Below are 26,654 nucleotides of genomic sequence, written 5' to 3' on the forward strand. Positions count from 1 at the left end.
CTCCTCCTTTCCTTTACCTTTTGTCACTATCATCTCAAGGTCTCACTTCTGTTTGCCTTTTCCAATTATGAAGGTGTGACTGTGAGCGTCTCCGCTGCCCCTCCTTCAAATATAACATTAACTTTACGCACACAAAAAAAGAAGAAGAAGCGATTTTCTTTTGTTTGCCAGGGAAAATTAAATTAATTATCACTTTCAAAAGTGTATTTTTTTTTGTTGTTGTTGGACATCATTGCAAAGTATTGGGATTAAGGGATTTTTTTTTTCCCCCCACAACCACGTTGAGCGCCATCCTGTGACGACACTGCCCTCTAGTGGCCGCTCGGTGTTCCACGCGCGTCCCTGAAGTCGTCAGAAAATGGATTATGACAGTCTAATTTATTATTATCTCCGTCCCTGTGACCCACGGCTTCGACCTGATGTCCTGCTGACAGGCAGGCGCTCGCTCACACTCCATCTCCTCAATCCTTCAACACACACACACGCTTCACTTTTGTCAAAACTGATAAATCACTTATAATCAAATGAGAAAGAGTATATCTGGGTATTAATCACAATGGGATCTGTTAAATAGATTAGAAAAATCGTTTATAATGACCAATCTCTGCAGAAGGATTCCAATTATCTTCACTGATGGAAGGAAAAATCACCTTCTCTCGGTTCAGTTCGGCCGCAAGTTCAGGTTTCACTTCAAGTATAATTTGAATGTCAGGAATGTTGCTGATGTTGTTGTCGTCGTTGTTGTTGTTGTTGTTGTTTCTTCTGGTCACACCGAACGATGTGACCGAGCAGGACGGAGAGCAGACCTGACATCAGGCAGAAGAAGACGGCGGCCGGAGCCAGGAGGAAGGACGGACCGTGCTCCACGCTGAGGTGGAACGACGGGCAGCCGGAGAGGCTCTGGTGGAGGGCAAACTGCTCCAGGGTGTCCAGCACCTGGATCCACAGCAGATACATCAGCACCACGGCCAGCAGACACACACACACACACACACAGAGAGAGAGAGAGGGGAGACTCAACGTTAGGACACATAATCTGGCCTAATCTGTGGTCGTTTGATACTTAAAGATGGTTTTAAATGTCTCTTCTGGTCAGTCGGGGGCAGCTCGAGTGAAAGAAAGACACTGAAATAATAGCATTTACGTTGATATTAACTCATAATTTCAAAATACAAACAATAATAAGTTCACAATATGAACTTATTATGGCGTAAAATGAATCTATTAATAAAAAAACATTAAGAAATAAATCTCTATTGCACTTTATTAAGGTTGAAATTCTCTTATTTTCTATATTCTGCACTGAAGTTCATCGTAATCATCATAGATTGTCACTTTAATCCTGAGCAAGTGACATTTTCAAGGCTGATTTTCAATTTCTCATCGCCCACTGATTCTCAAAGTGTGAGCTGCGGCCCTCTGGTGGCGTAAGGCGGTATTGCAGGCGAGATAAATACTAATAACATTGATTGATGCAAGTTTTGTAATTGAGGTTCAAATGACAGTAAAAAATATTACATATATTACATATATATACAAACGTGTATATACACATATATATATACACATAAATACATATGTTTGTATGTATATGATATACACATATATATACACATAAATATATTTACATATACATGTATATACACATATATACATATATATATATATGTATATATAATTAAAATTAAAGTAATGAGGTGAAGAAATATAAAGGCATGAGAATTGGTCTTTTTTTATGTACAGAATATGTGACATTTTCATATATAATTGCATTTTCCTCAGACGATTATACATTAAACTTAAAGCCAAACTACAGAGCAGTATAATAAAAAGTATAATAACCTGTAAAAAAACAAGGACAAGGAAAATGTTCCTTTTGTTTTACATTTAATAGATGAACAACATGAATTTTTTTTGAGAAAAATAAGTGTCATTTCAACAATAGTATGCCTAGTTTGACCATTTACACACACAGTCCATATTTTCCTTACCGCCAAAAAGCTGAAGAGCGCCGCCTGCTCTGAAGAGCGTGTGATTGGTGAGTGGACCGGCACAGATCACCACAAACTCACCCGTGACCACAGCTGCGACGCCAGCGACCAGAAAGATGCTCCAGAAAGTCCTGAAAACTGAAATACATACAGTATAATAATGGTCAACGTGAGACGACATACAGTAACTCACAGTTACTAAATAAATGGGAGATAAACAACAAACCGATAGCTGACGGACGCTCGTATGGTTCTTTGGGGAAACTGTGCAGCGTCACCAAATCTGTCGATGGCTCGTTCACAGGGAACGGGAAGAGGAAAGCAGCCTGGCAGATCTTTGACGACGGCTGATTAGCTGAAGGTTAATATATATATATATGTGTTTATGTGTTTACAACAAGGGTTTTGCTCTCACAACAAGGACAACGTGACAAGCTCTCACAGATCAAAAGGTCCCACGTGGAGAACTGGAGGGAAGAGGCGGTGAAGGAGCAGCGCCAAAACAGGCCCTCGTGAAACACCGTCACCTCGTCCAGAGCCTGGAGAAAGACGTAGAAAATAGACAAAATGGCATCAAAACACTGAGGGTCTTTTATTGTTTTATTTGTGACAAACAAATAAATTGAATTTTCTTTGTTCCTGGAGCAAACTTCACCGTCACTGTCAGTGTTATTTTCTATTTATTCAAAGGTTTTAACTCTTAAAAATATATATAATATATCCAAACTGTAAAATATCTAAGTATATACTGACGGGAAGCATGTACACACGACATATTGAGTCTTTTATTTTGAAAATATGTATGTATTTCCTTCCTTTTCGCTCACTCGTTTGTTCCACTTGTATCTTTACTTACTTAATGAATTAAATTGCCTCGAATGATTGTAAATGAGTACTTTTTTTGTTTGTGTACTTGTACTTTTTAAAGTCATTCTTAAATAAAAAGGTGTAGTTTTACTTTTACTTCAAAGTAAAAAGTACTGTACTTCATTTTAAATCACATCTGCTTTATTAAAAAATAAAAAAGATACGCAATTTCTAATCGCCCACTGATTCTCAAAGTGTGAGCTGTGGCCCTCTGGTGGCACAACGCGGTACTGCAGCTGAGAGAAATGCTGATCAAATAGAATATGCCTTAGTTAACATGAATGCTATTTACTTACTTTTTATTTGCTCTTCTTGTATCTTTACTTCCCTGATGAATTACATTTACCCGAACGACTGTAATTGAGTATTTTATTGTTTGTTTGTGAAAAACAATTATCTTTTTACGTGTTAAAAATGTAAATAAGCAACTTTTACAACAAGTTTTTTTTTTACTTTAACTCGAGTACATTCTTAGACCAGTACTTTAACGCGAGTATAATGACATCAAAAACAGTGAGACTTTCACTAGCGTAGAATATTTCAGTACTCTTACCGTCTCAAATGTTATTCAATGGCTTCTTTTATTCAATTTTAACAGCTCTTGCGTCGTCGCTCACCTGGTCTCTGCAGGACTGTGCGGCCAGCAGCCAGTATTCTGTCCCACAGCAGAGCAGCACGAGCAGAAACCCAACGACTCCAGAGAAGAGCGCGAAGAACAGCAGCAGCTTGGTCCTGTCGGCGGGAGACGGCATGTTCATGTGTTTTCTTCTAAATACAACACATGGGTCTGGAACTGCTGCAAGACACTGAACTGTACAACACGTTCACATACAGAATGAAAATAAACGTTTACATCATGTGTTGGGAGATAGAGTTGCAGCGCAGACTCGCACAGAAATAGCCGTTACGTCCAAAATAGACACACAGGACACATGGCAGGACTTAAAATAAAATGAAAATACAACTGTAGAAATATCTCCTTGGCATTTATTGGAATGCCAGCATTGAAATCCAGATTTGGTACAGTACAAGGCTATCCAGTATAACTGAGTTCTAGGCAACAGTGATGGTCGACCAACAACAGTCTTTCAAACTGCACGTTCATATATTATTAACACAACTTTTCTTTTTTCCGTTTTTTTTCTTTCTTTTTTTTTTCCTTTTCCGAGCCAGGCCGTTTCGAGAGGTGATTAATATGAAGAAAATAAAAAAATAAAGGTAAAAGAAAGAAAAGAAAAGAGGACAAATTGTCTCAGTAAAACCTTTTTTGCAGATACTGAGCGACACCGAAAGAAAAGAGACTCCCACGAAAAGATAAGAAAAAGAAACAAGGTCTTTTTTTTTTTTTACATTTCATACATTTGCACCCATTCAATTATATTTTTTTGTGTGAAAGTGACGATATATAAGGGCTGCAACTATTAAATTAATCCATTGCTTATTTTGATTAACGATTCAGCGCTTTGAGTGCGTCTTTTCTGATTCTCCAGCTTCTCAAATGTGAATATTCTCTGTTTCTTTTGCTCCGTGTGACAAAAGACATCATTAAAAATCATCATTTCCAGGTTTGGTGTCAACACGGATCAACATTTTTTTTTAACATTTTACAGACCATACACGTAATAAACAGATAATAGATGACGAAAATAACCGTTAGTTGCAGCCCAGTTCTTGAAACAAACCCCTCATGATTCCATATTTTAGAGTATATAACATATAAGCAAGATTTCCACCCTTTTACACAGAGAAGTGCATTTTTTACAGGACCCATGTCGACTAATTACATCTCACAACCCCGTGAGGACAGAAGAATAAGTAACATATACGATGAGGCACACAGAAATTAAAGATCGATCACCTATTATTAACCTACTTGCAGTAAACATTTTTATTTGAGGATCCTTTGGGCTGAGTCACCTCTCTCTCTCTCCTCTAGATTTTTGCGAGGATGTTGCCTGTGGTTTTTTTTTTGGCAGTTTGTTTGGTCCACTGTCGCTCACTTTGAATGAACAGGCCCGTCGGAAGAGCATCTGTGCAAAGGCTCATGGGGCATCCACAGCGCGTGAGGTCTCGTGGTGCTTCCCTGCGGGTTCCCCCCTCTCCCACCTCCTCCTCCTCCTCATCGGGCCTAAGACATGACTCCAAAGACGGGGTTGTGGCGGCAGATGCTCGGCCCGATCTCCTCGTAATCCTTTTTAGTGTGGCACACTTGGTAGAACTCGGGCTGTTGTTGGGGAAAAACAGAAATTCCAAGAATTAAAACGCGGCGCGTGATCACGCGTTGCGCACAAAAGACCAACGTTCAGGATAAGACCGCAGGAGGGACGATTACGTGTCGCTGCGACGACAAAACTGTTTTGATACTCACAGTCGACGCCAGCATTGATCCTCCGAACCAAACGGCGTATCTCTGCATGTGATGAGTGATGACTTGCACATCAATAGGTTTGGGCTGCAAACAAAGACAAAGATTTTTACTTCTAAGAGATAAAAGACTCACACTTTCACATTTTTCCAAAACATTTTTACTTTCTCCTCTAACTAGGGCTGTAATCAACCAAAGAAACTCTTGGTCGACTAAAGCCCTAAAATTTCGACCAAAAATCGATGGGGGGTACTTTCCGAGTGCGGCTCTTTTACTTTGAAAAAATCCCCACCCGCAAAAGTACCTGTGCGGCTGTGGCTCTTAATTTGAAAAGACCCGCAGCCGCGGCTGGAGTTCAACAGAGTCTGACGGCTCTGACAGCGTTTTGCATTACGTTCATCTGCGCAATACCATAGCCCATGATATCCGACAATAACTAGTAATATCAGCACAATAAGTGTTGAGGAAAACAGAGCGAGACTGAACAGCGCAGCGCAGCTTCCAAATAGACCGCTGGACGCTGCCGCTGTTGCGGGCAGGTGTGCCTGCAGTTATAAAACCAATCAACGGTTATTAGACTAAAACATTGAAATATGCTAATAATTCTGATATGTTCATACTCAAAACGGACGGAGCAACCTTAGCGTAATGTTTTTAAATGATATGTCATGTTTGTAGAAGAGCTGTGAAAAGCAAACTGTTGCTTGCAATGTTTGCATTCCACTTTTTTACCTAGTACCTAGTAAACATCTAGTTTTGAAAAATGCTGCCACACTGCTGATGTCTTTGACATGGATGTGACAGGAGGACTGACTGTAGCCTCAAAGGAAAAGCTCAAAATTGACATCTAATTAATGGCAACGCTAAACTGTCTGTCTCTCAAGACAGGCGGTTACCTGTGAAGCACTGGTGCTGTAAAACACCCCTATTAGCATGTGGTACTTTTCTCTTAATGAAATTCACAATAAAAAAAAATTAAATTAGTCGACCAATCACAATTTTGGTCGAGCCAGAGCGTGTCGACCAATTAGTCGACCAGTCGACTTTGACTTTACAGCCCTACCTCTAACTACTACAATCGTTGGGAGTCACCTTTAACTTGCCGCCGCTCAGCTCTTCGCTGATCTTCAGCCGAGCGTCCACGCTCCTCTTGAGGTCCCTCTGCATGCGTCTGCCAAAGTCCCTGAACATGGTGGAGCCTCCAGAGAGAACCACGTTCTGCGGCAGAGATTGAGCACAGATTAAGTGACACAAACCATAAGCGTGCAAGTGTACGTCGCCTAAACCGCCGTTTATGGCTTTATCTCGTACCTTGTACAGCGGACGCCGGACGTCGATGGGACAGTTCTGGATGACTTCGTCCACCACTTCTGAGATCGGCTGCGTGAAATCGGGGTTGGCAAACTGCACAAAAATACAAAAAAAAAAAAAAAATGGGATAAAATGATCTGTATGTAAAAATATTCACATAAAGCAGCCAATCGAACCTCGGGGTGGAAGAAGATCTCAGGCCCCAGGAAACGCTCGTAGCCGACGTCGATGGTGAACTCCTTCTTGGAGATGGCGTTGACGCCCGTGTACTGTTTGATCCACTTGGAGCCGTCCGTGTCGTACTTGCTGAACTCCTTGACGAGGTCAGGGCAGACGTAGCTGTAGCGCTCCTGCAGAACAACACATCGCAGCTGTTACTATCAGAGGTGCACAACGCGTTATATTGAGGACAAATATGTTTTGAATATGAAAGAGGGCACAGGGTAGAAAGTAGAAACTGGGAATGTGTTTCTGTAGCTGCACTGACCTCTAGTGGCAAAAAGTGAGAGCAGGAAAAAGGTATTTGTTATAATACTGTATGTATTATACTTCAATCATAGGAAACAGATCAAATACAACTAATTGTTTATGTGCCATTATCTCACACGGCTTATGAAGAAAAGCGAGAACTGTCAGTATTAAAATAATGAAGCTTCTGGCTCAATTCTGTTGACACAGGGCAAACAAACTGTGTCAAGACTAAATTGTTATTTAGCCTGAAGCTTCACATTAATCCAGCACACCAGTGTTTTTGCTTTTGACAACTCTTGACACATTTAAGTCCTTGTTTTTGCACATTTCTGATTCCAAAACCTATAAAAAAAAGACAGTTTTTATCTTAAAGGGAAATAACAGGGACTCCTCAACAGGATCTAATTTATGCATATTTTAAAAAAGGTTAAACAAAAAAGTAATACTATTTATTTTGGCTGAAGCATCACTTTCAGACATAAAAACAAATGCTGAATAACAATAAAACTCCCCATCTTCTCATCCACTTTATTCTGCAAGAGAGAGGTTCTGCAGCTGCAGCATTTAAAAACCACAAAGTATTATTTTAAACCAAAGCCAAAACAACAGACACGCAGACACTAATACGGACCTTGACAGCTTTAGCCGTCTCCAGAGATTGCTCGGGAGGAATCCCCACTTCTCGCTCCCTCAGCAGCTGCTGGATGAAGTACGTAATGTCTCGACCAGCAATGGGGATGTGCTTGATGCAGCTGCCTATGACGTAACCTTCAGCCTGGAACACAAACACGGCACACGTTTAAGAGGAAGGAGTCAAAAAAAAAAATGTAAAAGTAAGGACTGATGAGGAAAATAAGAGCGACACCTACCACCGGGATGACGTGTGTGACTCCGTCTCCGCTGTCGATCACCGTCCCTGTGAGTGTCCGCTCTCCGACCTGTCGGGATGTCCAGGAGGCAGCCAGCGCCAGGACAGCCTGAGAAACACGAGAATAAACTTTATTTTAAAAGATGTGCAGAAACACAGTGATGAGAATTCACCAAAGACATAAAAAGTAAAGCCAAAGTGCTTCTGTTCACAGAGGGGTGACACAGCGCAGTCATGAAATTAAGTGGAACAGTCTGTGAAACTTTAAAACGGGGAAGTAGAGGAGATATTTCCTGATTTATCTCACATTCTGAATCTAATTCTGTCCACAAGCTAAAAGGTCTGGCACAGCAGTTTAAGCCTTAAGCTCAAATTAGACACAATGATACATCACTTCACATCTAAATGTGTTTGCTAGACGTGAGAGAAAATGGATGCCGGTTTTGCTGTTGAAACCTACCTGAACAGCGATGTAAAGACCTGGGACATTGAACGATTCAAACATGATCTCTGCTGTGTACTCTCGGTTTTCTGGTGTGTTGAGAGGAGGCTCCGTCTGCGAAAAAAGAGAAGGGTCGCGTCAATAAAATGAGTCTAAATCGGGTCTTATCTTAATTTTCAGCACACAACATACAGCAGTTTTTCAATAAGAGAAATAAAAGTCATTCTTGATTTCCATCTTACCAAAAGAAAGTAATGGTCTTCAGGTTCTGCCCGCAGATACTTGAAGATGATCTGCTCCATAAATCGTTCCATCAGGTCCCAGTCCTCCACTATCCCGTGACGAATGGGCCACTAAAAGTGTGACGAGAAGAACAACAGTGTAAACACAGGTGGGAAAAACCAACACTCAATTTGACAGCGTTACACATGAAAACCACATCTCAGAGCTCAGCCCTCTCAAGTCAAAGATGCATACTTTTGTTGCATATGACGGTTTGTCGATGGCTTCGTCTCCGATGTAAAAGTCCAGGTCGTCGACGCCCTTCATCATCCTGCGTTGAGCCTGATCTCCGACCTTGGCCGATTCCTTGATCGCGATACCTGAAGAAACGATGATAAGTGAATGTTAGCCACAATGCATCGCTGAAATGATTAAATTAAATTGCCAAATCTAAGTGTAACCAAAGGGAATTAAATCCCACCATGTATGTAAGCACAAGACACGATTTTATATTTATTGAAGTTCAAGCTAGGGTGGCTCAAAATGGGGATATATTATCATATTGTGAGGTACCATGTCATATCCACCCCTAGTTCAAGCAGTCTTATATGTATATTGTCCATATTGGTATTGCATGTAATTAGGGTTGAAACAATTAATCGATTAATGTCAACCATTTTGAGAATCAGTTAATCAGTTTGAGGGTTAATTTTTCAGCTTCTTAAATATGAATATTTTCTCATTTCTTTGCTCCATATAACAATGAAATCAGAATAGGTTTTGTTTGTTGACAAAAAAAGACATTTGAGAAAATCATTATTGGTTTGGCAAAATTTTACACACCACCAATCATTATTGCAGCTACAAATGTCATTTATTTAAGGATAAAACATTACAGTTAATTTGATTTCGGTGGCATTTTGTCGGATTAAACAACCGCGATTCACTTACATGACGGTATGATGAACTGTGGTTCTGTGTTCCCTGCATAACCAAGCTTTGTGTACCTGCAAAAAAACAATATAATCACACATAAAATAACACAAATTGGATATTCAATTACAATCTGAGATAAATTACAGATAAGCAGCAGGTAACAAAAACAAATATCCAAATGATAATCTTGCTCCAAGGGGGAGAGTCCAGGAAGTAACATTAGCTTTAGCAGCTAGCTAGCTGCAGCGATAAAGCAGTGATTGTGGATGAAGGATTGCAGCCAAAAAAGAGGCAGTCGCGTATTAGCGACACGTTAACGTTGTCTTTGCAGACAAAAAGAACAAGGAGAACCAAAGCAGACGGTTTTTTAAAACCATCGAAGAGCCACAGAGCAGCAGGGCGTTAGCTCAACTTTGACAGCCGCTTATGTGGTCAATGAAAGCCAGGCTAATGCTAACTAGCGTTGCGGGGCTTTTTTTTTTCGTTCTTTTTTCCCTCACTTACCCTGTGCCACAGTCAACAACACAAGCCGGCAGCCGAGCAGCCATACTTCCCCTCTGCTTCAAACTATGTTCAAATAAATATCTACGAGCCGCCTGGTGTGAACTTTTATCCCCACAGAGGCCGCTTTTCCTCGGAGCAGCTTGAATGACTCTCTCTGTCGATTCGGGGGGACAGCTTCCGGGTTCGGGGCAGCAGGATTTTCTTCGAGTGCGGAGTCAGCAGCTTCAACGGCGCAATGCTGCCCCCGCGTGGACGGAGACTGTTACTACAACACAGGAGGAGAAATTACACTTGGACATTTCCTAATGTTTTTTGTTTTTTTTTAATTAAAATGGACCCATATTTTGTTTTAAATATAGGTTTTACATGTTTTATTTTAATTTAATATATATGTGCAAAAAATATAAATATATAAAAATATATTTTTTAATTTTATTTTGTTGCAATTTCCCCACAAAGTCAAATGTCTCATAACATTGCATATTAAGAGACGAGGGAGTGTATAGGTATATATGACCTATATGTTTCTTCCCTGGTTAAATAAAGGATCTATATGTAACTAATCTGTGCATTAAAGCAACATTGCCCGAAACAAAAATTCCATTTATTGTTTGCCTCTTCGTTTTCTGCCCTTTTTCTTTATTACTGAACAAAGAAAACAGTAACAAACCTCATCTCACCGTGCCGACTCCACTCGATGATAACAATGATTTAGTGCCGTCGGAGGCCAAACAAAATGGTGCTCACCCTCCACGGCTGCATGGAGGGCCACTGATAAAGACGATATATGAGCGGGGAAGCAGCTTCAGGGCTCAATTCTTGCTCCATCACGCTTTACCACGTTTAGATCCAATCCCAGGACCCGGGAACATTGGTCCTTTGTCCTCGGGCGAACATCATCACTCACACAAGAGCCTCTCCGCTGGCAGAAAAGCCCTCGGCTCGGCCGACGCAAACAGCCGCGGCCTCCTTCACCGTGTGGAGACACTTGATGGAAGCTCTCCATCCAAGAGGTGCGAACAATTCGTCTCAGTTCTGTGCTTCTCGCACGACCTTCGTCCTTTCACCGGAGACAAATGTCTCTGTGAAGGAGCCAAACGTCGCCGTCTGATCCATTTCTGTCATTGGAGACTTATCTTTGATTAAAAGAGTTGTTTCAGACACACACACACACACACACACACACACACACATGATAGATAATGTTGTTTTAAAGATATTTATGGACTTTGGGAAAACTTTGACGACCAGGTTTGCTTCACTTTTAAAGGAATACTTCACCGCTTTGCATTTAGCTTTGTTTTACTAGAATAGGGTTAGCATTTATGAAAAAGTGTGCATCCAAACATCAGTTTCCCCTGAGTCAAGAAATATCTTAATTATTTTTTTATTTTACCACCTGTAGGGGGACGGGACCTCATTCCCAGAATGTAAACGGTGTCTGCCATCTTTGCTAACAGTTACGCTAACAGGACCAAGTGTCCGCCGTCTTTGCTAATAGTTATGTGAACAGGACCAAGTGTCCGCCGTCTTTGCTAACAGTTATGCTAACAGGAACAACTGTCTGCCATCTTTGCTAACAGTTACGCGAACAGGACCAAGTGTCCGCCATCTTTGCTAACAGTTACACGAACAGGACTAAGTGTCTGCCATCTTCGCTAACAGTTACGCGAACAGGACCAAGTGTCCGCCATCTTTGATAACAGTTAGGTTAACCAGACCAAATGTCCGCCATCTATGCTAAAAAATATTCTAACGAGACCAAGTGTCCGCCATCTTTGCTGACAGTTATGCGAACAGGACCAAGTGTCCGCCATCTTCGCTAACAGTAACGCGAACAGGAACAAGTGTCTGACATCTTTGCTAACAGTTACGCTAACAGGAACAAGTGTCTGCCATCTTTGCTAACAGTTATGCGAACAGGACCAAGTGTCCGCCATCTTTGCTAACAGTTACGCGAACAGGACCAAGTGTCCGACATCTTCGCTAACTAGACCAAGTGTCCGCCATTTTTGCTAACAGTTACGCGAACAGGACCAAGTGTCCGCCATCTTTGCTAATAGTTACGCGAACAGGACCAAGTGTCCGCCATCTTTGCTAACAGTTACGCTAACAGGACCAAGTGTCTGCCATCTTCGCTAACAGTTATGCTAACTAGACCAAGTGTCAGCCATCTTTTCTAACAGTTACGCTAACTAGACCAAGTGTCCGCCATCTTTGCTAACAGTTACGCAAACAGGGTCAAGTGTCCGCCATCTTTGCTAACAGTTACGCGAACAGGACCAAGTGTCTGCCATCTTTGCTAACAGTTAGGTTAACTAGACCAAGTGTCCGCCATCTATGCTAAAAGTTATTCTAACGAGACCAAGTGTCTGCCATCTTTGCTAACAGGAACAAGTGTCTGCCATCTTCGCTAATAGTTTTATTTAGCATTTTAAAATATTGGAATATTGACGAACAGCTCTAATAGGATGTTAAAATGCAGTTATTCTTCTGTTTTCTGTGCTCCATGTGATATTAAATCCACTGATTCCGTCCCGTATTGAACTAATACTCGTAAGTGTTCTGTAATCTCATCCCTAAAGAGTGGAAAAAAGACGTGAGTTTAATCGTCTTGACCCTGATTCACTGTAAATCTATATTACATATTTACAGTGAAACAGAGGCTCTCTCTATCTCTCTCTCTCTCTCTCTCTCTCTTAGTTAATCCTGCAATCTCACCGACGATAGACGATAGATCATCCCTCATTTCTGATACACTTTGCCGACACAGTAAACAAAGTAAATGAGTCGAGGTCCCTCATCAACTGGAGTGTTTCCACCAGCGAGCGTGTGTTTGCGTGTGCTTCATTAGACGCCGAGGCAGAGGTGGGCCTTATTATTTTTAATAATCTCCTGTTTTTGCTGTTTCTTAACCCCGGGGGATCTTCAGTCGGCACTTCCCCTCTGTATCTGTGAGTCCTGACTCCTTCCTCCTCCTCCTCCTCCTCCTCTTCTCTTGTCAGGCTTAATGATGCTCTGTCATCCAGCCGCCCTCACACTACAGGATGTTTTTGCTGTTAATAGACTCAGAGTTTAAAGTGCTGCATCCTCACACACACACACACACACACACACACACACAACTCCTCACATCAAAGTCTACTATTTCATAATGATTTAATTGTTTTTCTTTTTTTTTATTCTCTTTTGAAGAAAAGCATCGAAAATGTCATCGTTAGCTGCAGGAGACTTCGCATTGTTAGGCAAAAACAAAATCACACTGCAGCACAGTTCATCATCACAGCCTCCACTGAGCTGTGAAATCCACTGCTTTTTAAATGATGAGCAGGAACGCTGCTGTTAGCATTAGCTTAGCTTGTTGTCAGGTCAGGATTCGTCAAGTGTTCACTGTTACAACGTTGTTGTTTCTTTTACTTCATCAAATGAAGTTGAAAATAAAGAAAATAAACATGTGTTCAAAATAAAACAATTCAGTTAGCTAAGCAGCTGTTAGCATTAGATTAGCTTGTTGTCAGGTCACTTCTAGTGTTCACTGTTACAACGTTGTTGTTTGTTTTTACTTCATCAGCTAAAGTTGGAAATAAAGAACATAAATATGTGTTCAAAATAAAACAATTCTGTTAGCTATGCTGCTGTTAGCATTAGCTTAGCTTGTTTCTTGGGTCAGGATTTGTCCAGTGTTCACTGTTACAACGTTGTTGTTTGTTTTACTTCATCAGCTAAAGTCGGAAATAAAGTACATAAATAACTGTTCAAAATAAAACAATCAGTTAGCTACGCTGCTGTTAGCATTAGCTAAGCTGACAGTACCTGCTGTCACTGCTACAAAGTTTTTGTTTTTAATTCATTAGCTAAGGTTGAAAATAATAAAGAACACAAATACCATTTGTTCAGCCACTATTAGCATTAGCTTAGCTTGTTGTCAGGTCAGAGGGTTTTTTTCAGAACCTTGTCTGTGCTAAAATGACTCCCGACTTCCACTGGAGTCACAAAAACAGCCAGTGTGAAATGAGTGTAATATGGAGGTGGATTATGTCTAATCTGTGCTGTCTCGTCTGCTCACGCTGACAAAAAACCCTCGTCTTCAGTGTCTTACGAGGCTTTTATTAGGTTCCAGAGCAGAATGACGCATGAAAATAGAAGCTATGAGCTGTATAATGTGCTAAAATACAGCATTTATGCATGAAATATATAATATAATATTCCACTTTTGCTTGGTCACGATTTCCCGTCGCTCTATTTAATTTTATGAGTTGCTAATTTGGTCCTAATTACTGTGCTGGGATACGTCCAATTAATTGTTGGCACAACCTGAAGAGTCTTTCTGTCAGGAGTGTAGAATATTTAAATTATTATATTGTAAATTATGTCTGAAACAAGGGATTTATATTCAGTAAATAGCGAGAAATCAGTTTCTTGTGAAGTTAAATCTCAGTCGGTGAAGCCTCTGAGTTCCTAAACTCTTAATACTGACGGAAATACAGCATTTATGCTGAAACATCCGATTCCCAAGAGTCAAATTAACTAAACCACGTCTTCTTCTGGGTTGTATCATGATTAAAAAAAGTGCTAGAAGTGGAAATATATTGGTCACTCCAGCCAGCATTGACTATTCTATGGAAGATTTCCCATCGCGCTATTTAAATTTATGAGGAGGCCGAGTCGCTAATTTGGTCCTAATTACTGTGCTGGGATATGTCCAATAGTCTTTCTGTCAGGAGTGTAGAGTATTTAAATGATTATACTGTATATTATGTCTGAAACAAGGGATTTATATTCAGTAAATAGCGAGAAACCAGTTTCTGGTGAAGTTAAACCTCAGCTGGTGACGAAGCCTCTGAGTTCCTCTTATTTACCGACTGAAAAACATGAAATCCATCGACTTGTGACGGCTCCGTGTTTGTTTGTTTTTTCTCCTGCAACATTTATTTACATCACATCATTTTCAGCAGAATACAGGGTTTACTCTTCACAGAAGACCAGTCCGACAAAGCTGCCGCGAAAACATTCATCACACACACACACACACACACTGTTCGTCTGTGAAATCAATCATTATCGCTCTGCTCTGTAGAATAATCCCAATAAAACCTTCACTATTGGCATCAAAATACAGTGAGAGGACGTCTGCGCAGACTTTTATCACCACATATAAATAATATTATACTGTACATTCTGACAAATCGGCAAGCCGTTTTTTTTCCAAGCAGAGAAAAAAGATGGTGAAATAATACTGGAAATAAAAGACAGAATGAGCAGAACATGACGATTCATTTGTGCTTATAGCTCTGTAAAGACGTTTCTCCGCGTCTAGCTCTGCGAGATCTCATTTTAAAATATTGGAATATTGACGAACAGCTCTAATAGGATGTTATTAAGGACCAATTAACCCCCGTCCGAATGAATAAATGTGCAAAAATCGACAACAATCCTTAATATTCCCAGGAGAACGATGTCAATCGATATATTTCATGGCAGTGGAAAATTATGCAGCGAGGAGAACAAAGTGCATCATCTCTGAAGAATATAAACACAGTTTCTGTTGTTTTCTACGATCATTATCTACTTTTTTACAGCGTATGAACACAACAAAACGCTCCACTTAACATTAAAAGCAACAGAAACTTGAGGAGGAGGAGGAGGAGGAGGAGGAGGAGGAGGAGGAGGAGCCTCCGTGTGGACACTGACCCTCTTTCTGGCTTTTCTACCATCTCCAAAATCAGCAAAGAAGCCCTGTTTGTGTCCAGGTCCCGTTCACAGTGTCCGTGGTGTTAGATATATATGCGTACGTGGGATTTAATGACGCCGAGAAGATTTGAAAACGTCCAAAAGTGTGAGTTTCTGAGTGTCTTTCCTCCATCATCAGTGTGACTGCAGGTCCATGCAGGTGTCACACCATCACGTCTCCATCCAACCTGGGCACAGAGAACAGGACAGAACCAGGTTTTTATTCAGGATTTAAGACAGAAAAGAACCAGAATGACCAGATGACAAGACTTCCCCACACTCTTAGAAATAAGGGTTCCAAAAGGGTTCTTCTACAAGGGCTGAGGTTCTACCTGGAACCATTTCTTCAAACAGTTTTCCCAGAGAAAGGGTTTTTCAAGGGTTCTTGGTAACACTGATGGTTCCAGTAAGAACCATTTTGATCCAGAGAACCCTTTAAAACATTTCCTGAATAAAGGCCTTTAAAAGGGTTCTTGGTGGAACCCTCCAAAAAGGGTTCTCTTACACTGTTAGAAATAAAAGTGCTAATTAGAACCATATAAGGTTCTTCGGCTTGTCCTCATAGGAGAACCCCTTTTTGGTTCCAGGTAGAACTTGTGTAAAGGTTCCACCTGGAACCCTTAGTGTTACCAAGAACCCCTTTAAAGCCCTTTATTCAGGAAAGGGCTTTTAAAGGGTTCTCTGGATCAAAATGGTTCTTACTGGAACCATTAGTGTTACCAAGAACCCTTGAAAAGCAAATGGTTCCAGGTAGAACCTCAGCCCTTGTAGAAGAACCCTTTTGGAACCCTTATTTCCTCACTCTTAGAAATAAAAGTGCCAAGTAGAACCATATAAGGTTCTTCAGCTTGTCCTCATAGGAGAACACATTTTGGCTCAAGGTAGAACCTTTTTTATAAAGGTTACACCTGGAACTCTTTTGGAGGGTTCCACCAAGAACCCTTTTAAAACCCTTTATAATCAGGAAAGGGGTTTTAAAGGGTTCTCTGGATCAATATGGCTCTTACTGGAACCACTAGTGTTACCAAGAACCCTTGCAGAAGCAAATGTTTCTAGGTAGAACCTCAGCCCTTGTAGAAGAACACTTTTGGAACCCTTATTTCTAAGAGTGTACACTCTTAGAAATAAAAGTACTAAGTAGAACCAAATAAGGTTCTTCGGCTTGTCCTCATAAAAGAACCCTTTTTGGTTCCAGGTAGAACCTTTAGTGTGACCAAGAACCCTTTTCAGAATCAAATGGTTCCAGGTAGAACCTCAGCCCTTGTTGAAGAACCCTTGTGGAACCCTTATTTCTAAGAGTGCACAAACTTACTGTTCAGTAAATAATGAACTGTCACAACATAGTTTTTGTCGATGAAACCAAAGAAAACAAACTGTACAGCGGTAAAATACGGTTGCGAGCATCTACGCTAGCAGCAGCGGCAGCATCAGCGCGAAGGTCACGAGGAGGAGGCGTCGGAGGAGGAGGGGGAGGAGCTTGTCCGTGTGCAGCAGACCGGGCGGCGCCGCCGAGAGCAGCGCTCGCATCTTCTTGGGCCCGTTGCAGAGCGGCGTGCTGCAGCAGGAGATGCAGACCGAGTTCAGCTTCCCGCTGCAGAACTGCTGGTAACCAGAGGAGGCGATGAGGCACGCGCCGGAGGAGGCGCACGACTTCCGATAATGGACTCCTGCCAAAGGAGAGAGGGAGAGGGAGAGTACAATGTCACAGATATGGGGGGTGTTGTGTTTTGCAATGCTGCGACAGTTTATGGCTCTAAGGGGTGGGGGGGCAGAGGCGATTCTAGAGTCTGTAGGGGCCCTAATCCCAGGGGGCCCTTCCTTCCAACCAGTGTTCATCACTGAAACAACGAAAAATGTATGACTTCAATATATACTTTTTTTCGAAATGAATGAAATAACATGGAAAAACCTTGTAATTAAAAAGTATGTGAAAAATATAAATTCTTGGTAACACTAATAGTTCCAGTAAATAACCATTATGAGAACCCTTTAAAACCCCTTTGCTGAATAAATAAAGGGTTTTAAAAGGGTTCTTGGTGGAACCCTCCAAAAGGGTTCCGGGTGGAACCTTTACAAAAAGGTTCTACCTGGAGCTCAAAAAGGGTTCTCTTACACTCTTAGAAATAAAAGTACTAATTAGAACCATATAAGGTTCTTCTGCTTGTCCTCATAGGAGAACCCCTTTTGGAACCCTTATTGTAACCAAGAACTCCTTTAAAACACTTTATTCAGGAAAGGGTTTTTCAAGGGTTCTCTGGATCAAAATGGTTCTTACTAGAACCATTAGTGTTACCAAGAACCCTTGCAGAAGCAAATGGTTCCAGTTAGAACCTCAGCCCTTGTAGAAGAACACTTTTGGAACCCTTATTTCTAAGAGTGTACTGACTATTATGTGAAAATATAAATGTAAAGAACAATAAAATACTGTAAATAGCTTTTAAAAAACTATATAAACTTAGTAAAAAAAAAAACACATTACATTGTAAAGAACCCACATTTTGGAACAATATAAATATATAGAACAATAAAATACTGTAATAAACATATATAAACTGAGTAAAAAACATATACATTACACTGTAAATAATCCTCTTCATTTTCCCACTTGCAGAACGATAACTTCACACAGGTTAAAGTGAGGTGGGGCCCCTTTAGGGGGGGTTTCCTACTGAGATGACATTGATGTTTAAGGGGGACGGGGAGGCGGCTGCTGCTCACTGCACATTTCAGTAAAAACAGCCCTAAGGCTCCGAGTGTCGGGGGGCCCCCCTTTCGGCTCGGGGGCCCCAAGCAGTCGCCTGCCCTGCCTGTTCACAAGCTGCGCCTCTGTGTTTTCGGCAGCGATCGGGTTCCTGTCGGCTCTTATTAAACCCACGTTATATGTAACTACGGTTTATGTTCGCGTGAAGAAAAACAAACTCATATTCTGTCGCGCACTAACTTTTTATTGCGCTCCAGAGCCGTCGCGGACGCTTCCTCCGTACGCCGTGTGTATATTGCAGTTATCCTTTATGTTTGTTTGTTATAATTTATGTGGCGTCTTTATTGTGTATATTTATCTTTCTTTCCCTTCGCCGGGCGGCAGCGGAATGTTATATATACGATTAAATGAAATTCGGATAAATCCTCTGTCTCTGCGGGGAGAAGCCTCCTTTTTTATTGATGAAAAGAGCAAAGAAAAGGAAGAAAGAAATGAAACAACGATGCACCGTGAACTCTTCTGTGGAGAGCAGAATATAATCTGTGAAGTCATGGAATACGTTAGAGCGCTGTACGTTTGAAGGCTGTGAGAGAACAGAGATGAGACGCTGTGTGTGTGTGTGTGTGTGTGTGTGTGTGTTCTTGTTCTTGCAGCATACTGAGGACCAGTTAGGGTTTTTAACCAACAAAGTGAGGTCATTTTTACGGAGTGAGGACATTTTGGCCGGTCCTCACTTTGTTTTCATTGAAATCACTTCCTTAGGTTGCTATAACATGCTATACTCAATTTGTTAAAAAAAAATTAGGACGACATAGTATAGTATGACGTTTTTGTCAAATTTTGGACCAAAAATTTTTGGTCAATTTTTAAAAAAATTTTTTGTCAACATAGTATAGTATGACGTTTTTGTCAAATTTTGGACCAAAAATTTTTGGTCAATTTTTTTAATTTTTTTTTGTCAACATAGTATAGTATGACGTTTTTGTCAAATTTTGGACCAAACATTTTTGGTCAATTTTTTTTTTATTTTGGTCGACATAGTATAGTATGACGTTTTGTCAAATTTTGGACCAAACATTTTTGGTCAATTTTTTTTTTTAAAAATTGGTCAATTTAAAAAAAAAATTTGGTCAATTAAAAAAAAAAATTTGGTCAATTTAAAAAAAAAAAAAAAATTTTGGTCAATTTAAAAAAAAAAAAATTTGTCAACATAGTATAGTATGATGTTGTCAAAATTTTGGACTAAAAATTTTGGGTAATTTTTTTTTTCAAATCTTTGGACGACATAGTATAGTATGACGTTTTTGTCAAATTTTGGACCAAAAATGTTTGGTCAAATTTTTTTTCAACTTTTGCATGACACAGTATAGTATGACTTTTTTGTCAAATTTTGGACCAAAAGTTTTGGGTCTAATTTTTTCAATCAAATTTTGGACGACATAGTATAGTATGATGTTTTTGTAACATTTTGGACCAAAAATTAGAAAAAAATCGAAAAAGTTTGTCATTCATGAAGTAGATACTTGTTATTGTGTTGATTTATAAAGTGGAAATGCTGGTCCTCACTTTGTCAGTGTGTGTGTGTGTGTGTGTGTGTGTGTGTGTGTGTGTGTGTGTGTGTTGGTTATTACGGTAATTTCAGCATAAAATCAGCGTTTTTTTATGTTTTATACTGTTCATATTTCAGATTTGACACAGATAATCTGCTGTTTATGTACAACTGCAGTGTTCTTCTTCAATAAAACCACTTGTTTTTCTTCATTTTAAATTGTAAATAAAGTTTTCAAAAAGAGTCCAGAGGGACATTTTAAATCTAAATACTGCAATATTTGGTCTCAGAGACAAACAAACACATCACAAAACAAAGATCACAAAGGATTCATTTGCTTTTTTTTACATAAACTGTAATAATGAGAGTTCTCTGGTGTTTAATCTGTTTTAATTCTGTGTTCGTGGCTCTAAACCTTTACAGAATCCTCCACATTTATTTGACGACACAAATGTGAATGTGGATTATTACTCCAGGGTCTGTGAGATTGAAATGTCCTTTTGTGCATCAGTCGATTTACAAATTTATTAAAACAAGGTCAGAAGAAAAACTCTCTGCTGAGATGGTTTTATAATTTAATTTATTATGTTTGGTTATTTCTCGGTCAGATTTCTTTAAAAACAAACCTCGTCCTCACAAAACACGTGGTTCAGTTTTTATTCCTGTTGTCTTTGGTGCAACGTGACGACGACTGTGTACTTTTACTGTAATCTCACAATTCTGACTTAAATCTCTGACATAAATCTCAGAATTCGAAGTTTTACTTTTTTTCCTCAGAATTCTGAGATTAAAGTCAAACTTCTTATGTTCTGTTCCTTTTAATCTCTGACTTTAATCTCAGTATTCTGACTTTTATCCTCAGAATTCTGAGATTAAAGTCAGAATTCTGACTTTAATCTCAGAGTTCTGACTATTCATCTGATTATAAATCAGAATTCTGACTTAAATCTCAGTATTCTAATTTATTTTCAGAATTCTGACTTTAATCTCTGACTATAAACTCAGAATTCTGACTTTTTGAAGTTTTACTTTTTTTCTCAGAATTCTGACTTTTTTCCCATTTAATCTCTGACTTTAATCTCAGTATTCTGACTTTTTATTTCAGAATTCTGAGATTAAAGTCCACACTGTTCTTTCATTTTATTTTCGTTTATTTTTAAAACAGCGTCCTCTCTTCTGCAGTGTAAATCAAACATGTTTTTGAGAGTGTGTAAGAGAGAACAACAACTTTAAATGTCACAGTAAAACACAGATTAAAGTGATATTGTGTTGTCCAGACGACCTTGTTTACAACAAAAGACAACAGCAGTTCTTCTCCAGTGTGTCTTAAGTGCTGAGGACTTATATTATTATTATTATTATTATTATTATTATTATTATTATTATAATAATTCACCGCTCTGAGAGGCTGCTGTACTCCTGAATGCTCTGTCTCAAGTGTCCACACGTCACCTTTATTCTAGAAACGTGGATAATTTTGGCTGCTGTAAAAAAAAAAATCTCAGAAAATGAATCCTTGAGAGTGTTTTGCCTCCTCCAAGGATGCAGAATCCTGCAAAGATGTATTTTACTCAAGGAAAATCAGAGCAAAAATCAGCTCTAAAACACCCTTGATGTGATTATGCTCACAGGATGTTTAGATTATAGGTTATCGACATGAATGTTTAATATTTCTGCATCATACGTCTGTATTTGAGGTAAACAATAATAAAAGAGTGTGTTACCGACCATCAGGTTTGACCAGCACCTCCTTCTGACACATGTCCTGTACGTTGACCGTGCAGTTGACCACGTACTCGGGCGTAGAGCAGTCGACCTTCATCTCCTCACACTGATAACACTGGATCTGAAGAGCAGCTCCTGCAGCGCGGAGCAAACACACGGGAACACAAGTTTAATTCAGATTTCTTTTCCTGGTGATGTGACGTTGGTTTGAGCTGTGCTTCATATTACATGTGGAATAAACTTCCACAGGACAGCATATTATAAATGTGAGTGAGATTAATCTCAGACTTAAATTAATCTTACTTAAATCTCAGAATTCTGATTTAAATCTCAGAATTCTGACTTTTTCTTTGATCTCAGAATTGATGCCGTTTTATTTTTTTTCCTCAGAATTCTAAGATTAAAGACAGACTTCTAACTGTAATCTCATTATTCTGACTGTATTTGAATTCTGACTTTTTTCTCAGAATTCTTAGATTAATCTCATAAATCTCAGAATTCTGACTTTAATCTCAGAATTCAAAAATTTATCTCAGAATTCTAAGATTAAAGACAGATCTCTGCCTGTAATCTCAGAATTCTGACTTTCTTTAGTCTCGGAATTTTGAAATTTTTTTTAATCTCAGAATTGATGCCATTTTATTTTTTTTTCTCAGAATTCTAAGATTAAAGACAGACTTCTAACTGTAATCTCAGAATTCTAGAATTCTGACTGTGTTCCAATTCTAACTTTAATCTCAGAATTCTGACTATTCTAATTGTGCCTTTTTCCCTCAGAATTCTAACAGACTTTTAACTGTAATCTCAGAATTCTGAATTTAATCTCAGAATTCGTGCTGTTCTATTTTTGTCCTCTAAATTCCTAGATTAAAGACAGTATTCTGACTTCTGACTTTTACATCTGACTTAATCTCAGAAGTCTGACTTTATTCGAAATTCTGCCTTTTTCCCTCAAAATTCCAAGATTAAAGACTGCAGACTTCGCACTTTCCCAGAATTCTGACATTAATCTCAGAATTCATGCTGTTCTATTTTTTTCTCTGCTTTCCTAGATTAAAGACAGAACTCTGAGATTGTGTATCCAGTGCTTCCCGTTGTGTTCTTACGTCACAAACTGTTTATTTTCACCTATGAGTTCCTTTAAGTGGAGCAGCAGAGGCACTTGTTAGAGACTGATAGTTTTGCTTTTTCTGTAAGAGTGCAGCGTCATTGTCTCTGTCCTCGCCCGTTTGCAAGAATCCATCACCAAAAACCTTAGAGAGAAGCCATAGATTTACACCCTGTGAGGAGAGAGGAGGAGCCATTTTCCTTCTGAAAGAGTCTTTTCACACATTCTTGGTGTGAAACTGTATAAAAAAAACACCATTTACAACACAAACAGGAAGCGAGGCGGTCGTCGTTTTCCCTCCGAGGCGATAAAAAGCAGCATCTGATCGACTGCTGCAGCATCTTCTCGTAAAGATAACACACACACACACACACACACACACACGGCCGCGTGCGCTGTCGCTTCTTTCAGCAGCTTTTACCACAACTTTATCTGATAATAAAGAGAGTAAATCTGCCCGCACAGGAGCTGCATAAAAGCCAGTTGTAAATCCGAGTGTCCTCTGTGAACGTGGACAACGCTCTGACGTCTCAGTCCGGTGAAATAAATGATAAAATACAATAAAAATCACCTCATCAAATCATCAAAAGTCACTTAGCTGTTAATCCCTGTGCCGCAGGTGCACCCATGATGGTGATTTGCCGTGGGAATAACGCGCAACTCCTTATTTGGACATCCTGTGTGTGTGTGTGTGTTTATAGGTCACATATTCAGACTTTAAAAAATGCGTCTATTAATTGCGCACAAGTCACGAAATACGGCGTTTTTCGGTCAATTTTTGTGAACTTTAACTTTGACGTATTTCCAAAATTTCACAAATTCAATCCCATTTTGGACATTTTGAGCACTCAGATTGTCCCGGTTGTGCTGAATTGTCCCGGTTAATGAATTAATCACTTAATTGCTGCAGATCTATGTGTGTTTTTTGTTGTTGTTTTTTCGTTGGTGCCAATCAATTTAACCTCCCCGTGCTGTTTCATAGAAAGCTGCAGGGGAATCAATGAATTCTCAACACGACGTTTCGCTTTAAAGCCCGAGTTGTGATGTATTCGCTGTTTAAGGTCTCGCTCTCAACACAGTCCACTCAATCAAAGACGAGCTGCAATCACAGGTCCACGGCTATCTGTCCCCACCGGCACATATTACTGGAGTAATTATTGAAATGGCACCGAGCATTAATCTAAAACTGCAGCAACAACACACACACACACACACACACACACACACACACACACACACACACACACACACAGCTGATAAAAAGGTCCAGAAAACACTGTCACAAGCACAGCTTAATTACTTCAAATACCTGGCAAACTCCATCACCATCATCCATCATGTGGACGCAGCAGACTCCACACAAACTCATTTTTTGCAGAATATCAGTTACACTGAAGCAGAGGAGGAGGAGGAGGAGGAGGAGGAGGAGGAGGAGGTCCGGGATTATCATCTGTGCAGAGAATTGCTCTAAATCTGTGTTGTTCTAACTTCCACGAGAGGAGAGAACAGAGCGATAAGGACGAAATGAAAAAGCATTCACTGTTTCTGCTGCTCTTTCTGCTGCTGCAGCCAGACTTTTTCCAATCACAAACCCAATCACACAACAACAACAACAACAACAACAAGAAGCAGCTGCATCCAATTTCCTAAGAGAGCAACACACAAAAAGGGAGATTATCTCCATCTATTTACTGCAAAAACATTCAGGGAAACATAAAGAAAACACTTCAAACCGTGCGTCTGTGCCAAAAAAACACCAGCGCGTAAAGTGCGTAAAGACGCACTTCTCAGCATTTTTAAAGGTAAAAAAAAAAAAATCAAATGTTTGTGTTGTTGCTCACTCAGCGTCACACGCGCACACAACAAGTTACATGTGTTTCCTGAGCTCAACGTTAATTTATAACCCGGAGAATAATCTCCTAATCTCCCGTGCGCGCACACACACACACACACTGCTGCTGCTGCACCCACCTGCGTCGAGAAGGACTCCGAGAAAAGTCAAAGCCAAAACCAGGAGGAAACACATTCTCTACGCAGAAATGACGCTCGCGCCGGTGGAAACATCAGAGTCGGTGAAGGAGGACACGACAGAGGAGGAAGAGGAGGAGGAGGAGGAGGAGGAGGAGGAGGAGGAGGAGGACTGAGGAGACGCTCGAGCGGAGCCGCGCAGCATCCTGACCACTGTGAGAGGAAGAGGAGGAGGAAGAAGAGGAGGAGGAGAGAGAGAGAGAGAGGAACAGCTGCACGAGGACAAACAAATCATCGGGAGACACGTGACGTCACCAGTTTGTTGAAAAAGAAATGACTTTCCTGCATTTTTCCACTTTAATAAATTGACTTTATTTTATGATGCGTGTGTTTTTTTGTGTCTGTTTTTATATTTGCACCAAAATTAAAACTTCAACGTTCAAATCCACCAAAACCCGTATTTATGTATTTATCAGGTGAATATAAGGTGAATTGCGGTAAAATCTAAATTATAGTAGAATTTCATTATAATTTTTTAATCTGTGGATTGTTTTTGTCAATTAATCTAGTTTGAAAAAAGTTGACCCAGCTAATAATTTATGGTTCCCAGAAGGTTCTGTAAAAGTAATGTTTGGAGAACATTAGGAGAACCTTCAGGAAGAACGTTTCCTGAAGGTTCCTCCCTAGGTTCTCCTCCATCCTGTGGATGACATGGAAAGTTCTCCTAATGTTCTCCAAACATGAGTTTTTGGTTGAACAGAACGTTCCCCTAATGTTACTTTGTCACAACCTTAAGGGAACCTTTGGAGAACATCCAACAATTAAAATATAATCAAGATGAAAATGTTGAAAAATGTTGACCCAGCTAACAATGTATGGTTCCCAGAAGGTTCTGTAAAAGTAATGTTTGGAGAACACGAGGAGAACTTTCCATGCATCAACCAGGAGGAACCTTCAGGGAACGTTCCCTGAAGGTTCCTCCCTAGGTTGTGGTTGATATGGAAAGTTTTTGGTTGAACATCCGGTTCCCCTAATCTTACTTTGTCAAAATGGAGCAAAGAAATCAGGAAATATTCACACTGAAAAACAAAAGAGCTTGCTTTAATTTAATATATATATATATATATATATATATAAATATATAAAACACAATCCATCTGTTATTCTCATATGGTGATGACACAGTGACAGAGTCAGTGGAGCGTTCCTAAACTAATTGAGTCCATTTACACGCTCATAATTGAGCATCAAGAGACCGATCGCCTGAAAATCCCTCAGCGATGAGCAGACGAAAGCAAGCGCTCATGGGTGGAGCTGTGTGTGTGTGTGTGTGTGTGTGTGTGTGTGTGTGTGTGTGTGTGTGTGTGTGTGTGTGTGTGTGTGTGTGTGTGAGCCTCGTGTCCTGCTGACAAGAGTGTGAGCCGTGATTACACCGCACGACGCCCTCAGGGCGTGAAAGGATTCGGGTTTAAATTTGTATCTGAACTGGAGAAAGGAAAAGCACTCAGAGAGCACAAACTCTCTGTCAGGACCACGTGATCATCACCACCGAATTCTGACTTCAATCTCAGAATTCTGTCTTTTTTCCCCTCAGAATTAGGATTTAAATTCAGAATTCTGACTTTAATCTCAGAATTCTGTTTTACTACTTTAATCAATGAACTTTTTTCTCTGAATTCTGACTTTTTTCTCCAAATTCTGAGATTAAAATCAGAATTCTGACTTTAATCTTAGGACACTGACTTTTTTTCCCTCAGAATTCTGACTTTAATCCGTGACTTTTCTCTCAGAATTCTGAGATTTAAAAAAAATCATACTTAGAAATTCTGACTTTAATCTGACATTAATTTCAGAATTCAGACTTTAATCTCAGAATTATGATTTTTTCTCATTCTG

General features: G+C 39.9%; 3 protein-coding genes across 4 annotated transcripts; all 3 read right to left on the minus strand.

The window, feature by feature from the left end:
- Positions 1 to 212: 212 nt before the first annotated feature.
- LOC310943134 (transmembrane protein 182-like) lies at positions 213 to 3,635 on the minus strand. Of its 2 annotated transcripts, none has more exons than XM_083908656.1 (5): positions 3,476 to 3,635; positions 2,434 to 2,530; positions 2,218 to 2,346; positions 1,992 to 2,129; positions 213 to 936 (listed from the first exon to the last, which is right to left on the minus strand). In XM_083908656.1, exons 1-5 carry the CDS (start codon positions 3,614 to 3,616, stop codon positions 767 to 769), a joined length of 675 nt encoding a protein of 224 aa, XP_083764782.1. In that variant the 5' UTR covers positions 3,617 to 3,635; the 3' UTR covers positions 213 to 766. The 2 variants fall into 2 exon arrangements, with proteins under 2 accessions (XP_083764782.1, XP_083764783.1); XM_083908657.1 differs by having other exon boundaries at positions 213 to 983.
- A 258-nt stretch (positions 3,636 to 3,893) lies between these two features.
- On the minus strand, positions 3,894 to 10,131 carry LOC310943290 (actin-related protein 3). The gene is made up of 12 exons (XM_083908831.1): positions 9,978 to 10,131; positions 9,489 to 9,544; positions 8,793 to 8,917; positions 8,558 to 8,668; positions 8,334 to 8,429; positions 7,875 to 7,982; positions 7,637 to 7,780; positions 6,711 to 6,884; positions 6,535 to 6,627; positions 6,316 to 6,441; positions 5,227 to 5,310; positions 3,894 to 5,082 (listed from the first exon to the last, which is right to left on the minus strand). The coding sequence occupies exons 1-12, from the start codon at positions 10,019 to 10,021 to the stop codon at positions 4,987 to 4,989; spliced, it is 1,257 nt and encodes a 418-aa protein (XP_083764957.1). The 5' UTR covers positions 10,022 to 10,131; the 3' UTR covers positions 3,894 to 4,986.
- Positions 10,132 to 17,111: 6,980 nt separating this feature from the next.
- On the minus strand, positions 17,112 to 24,816 carry LOC310943184 (ly6/PLAUR domain-containing protein 1-like; the record flags this gene model as incomplete). Its single annotated transcript, XM_083908710.1, has 3 exons — positions 17,112 to 17,374; positions 21,686 to 21,817; positions 24,762 to 24,816. 3 exons carry the CDS (start codon positions 24,814 to 24,816, stop codon positions 17,112 to 17,114), a joined length of 450 nt encoding a protein of 149 aa, XP_083764836.1.
- Between the last annotated feature and the right edge of the window lie 1,838 nt (positions 24,817 to 26,654).

Source organism: Microchirus variegatus (genome assembly GCF_963457635.1).
Source record: "Microchirus variegatus genome assembly, chromosome: 22".
Taxonomy (NCBI): Eukaryota; Metazoa; Chordata; class Actinopteri; order Pleuronectiformes; family Soleidae; genus Microchirus; species Microchirus variegatus.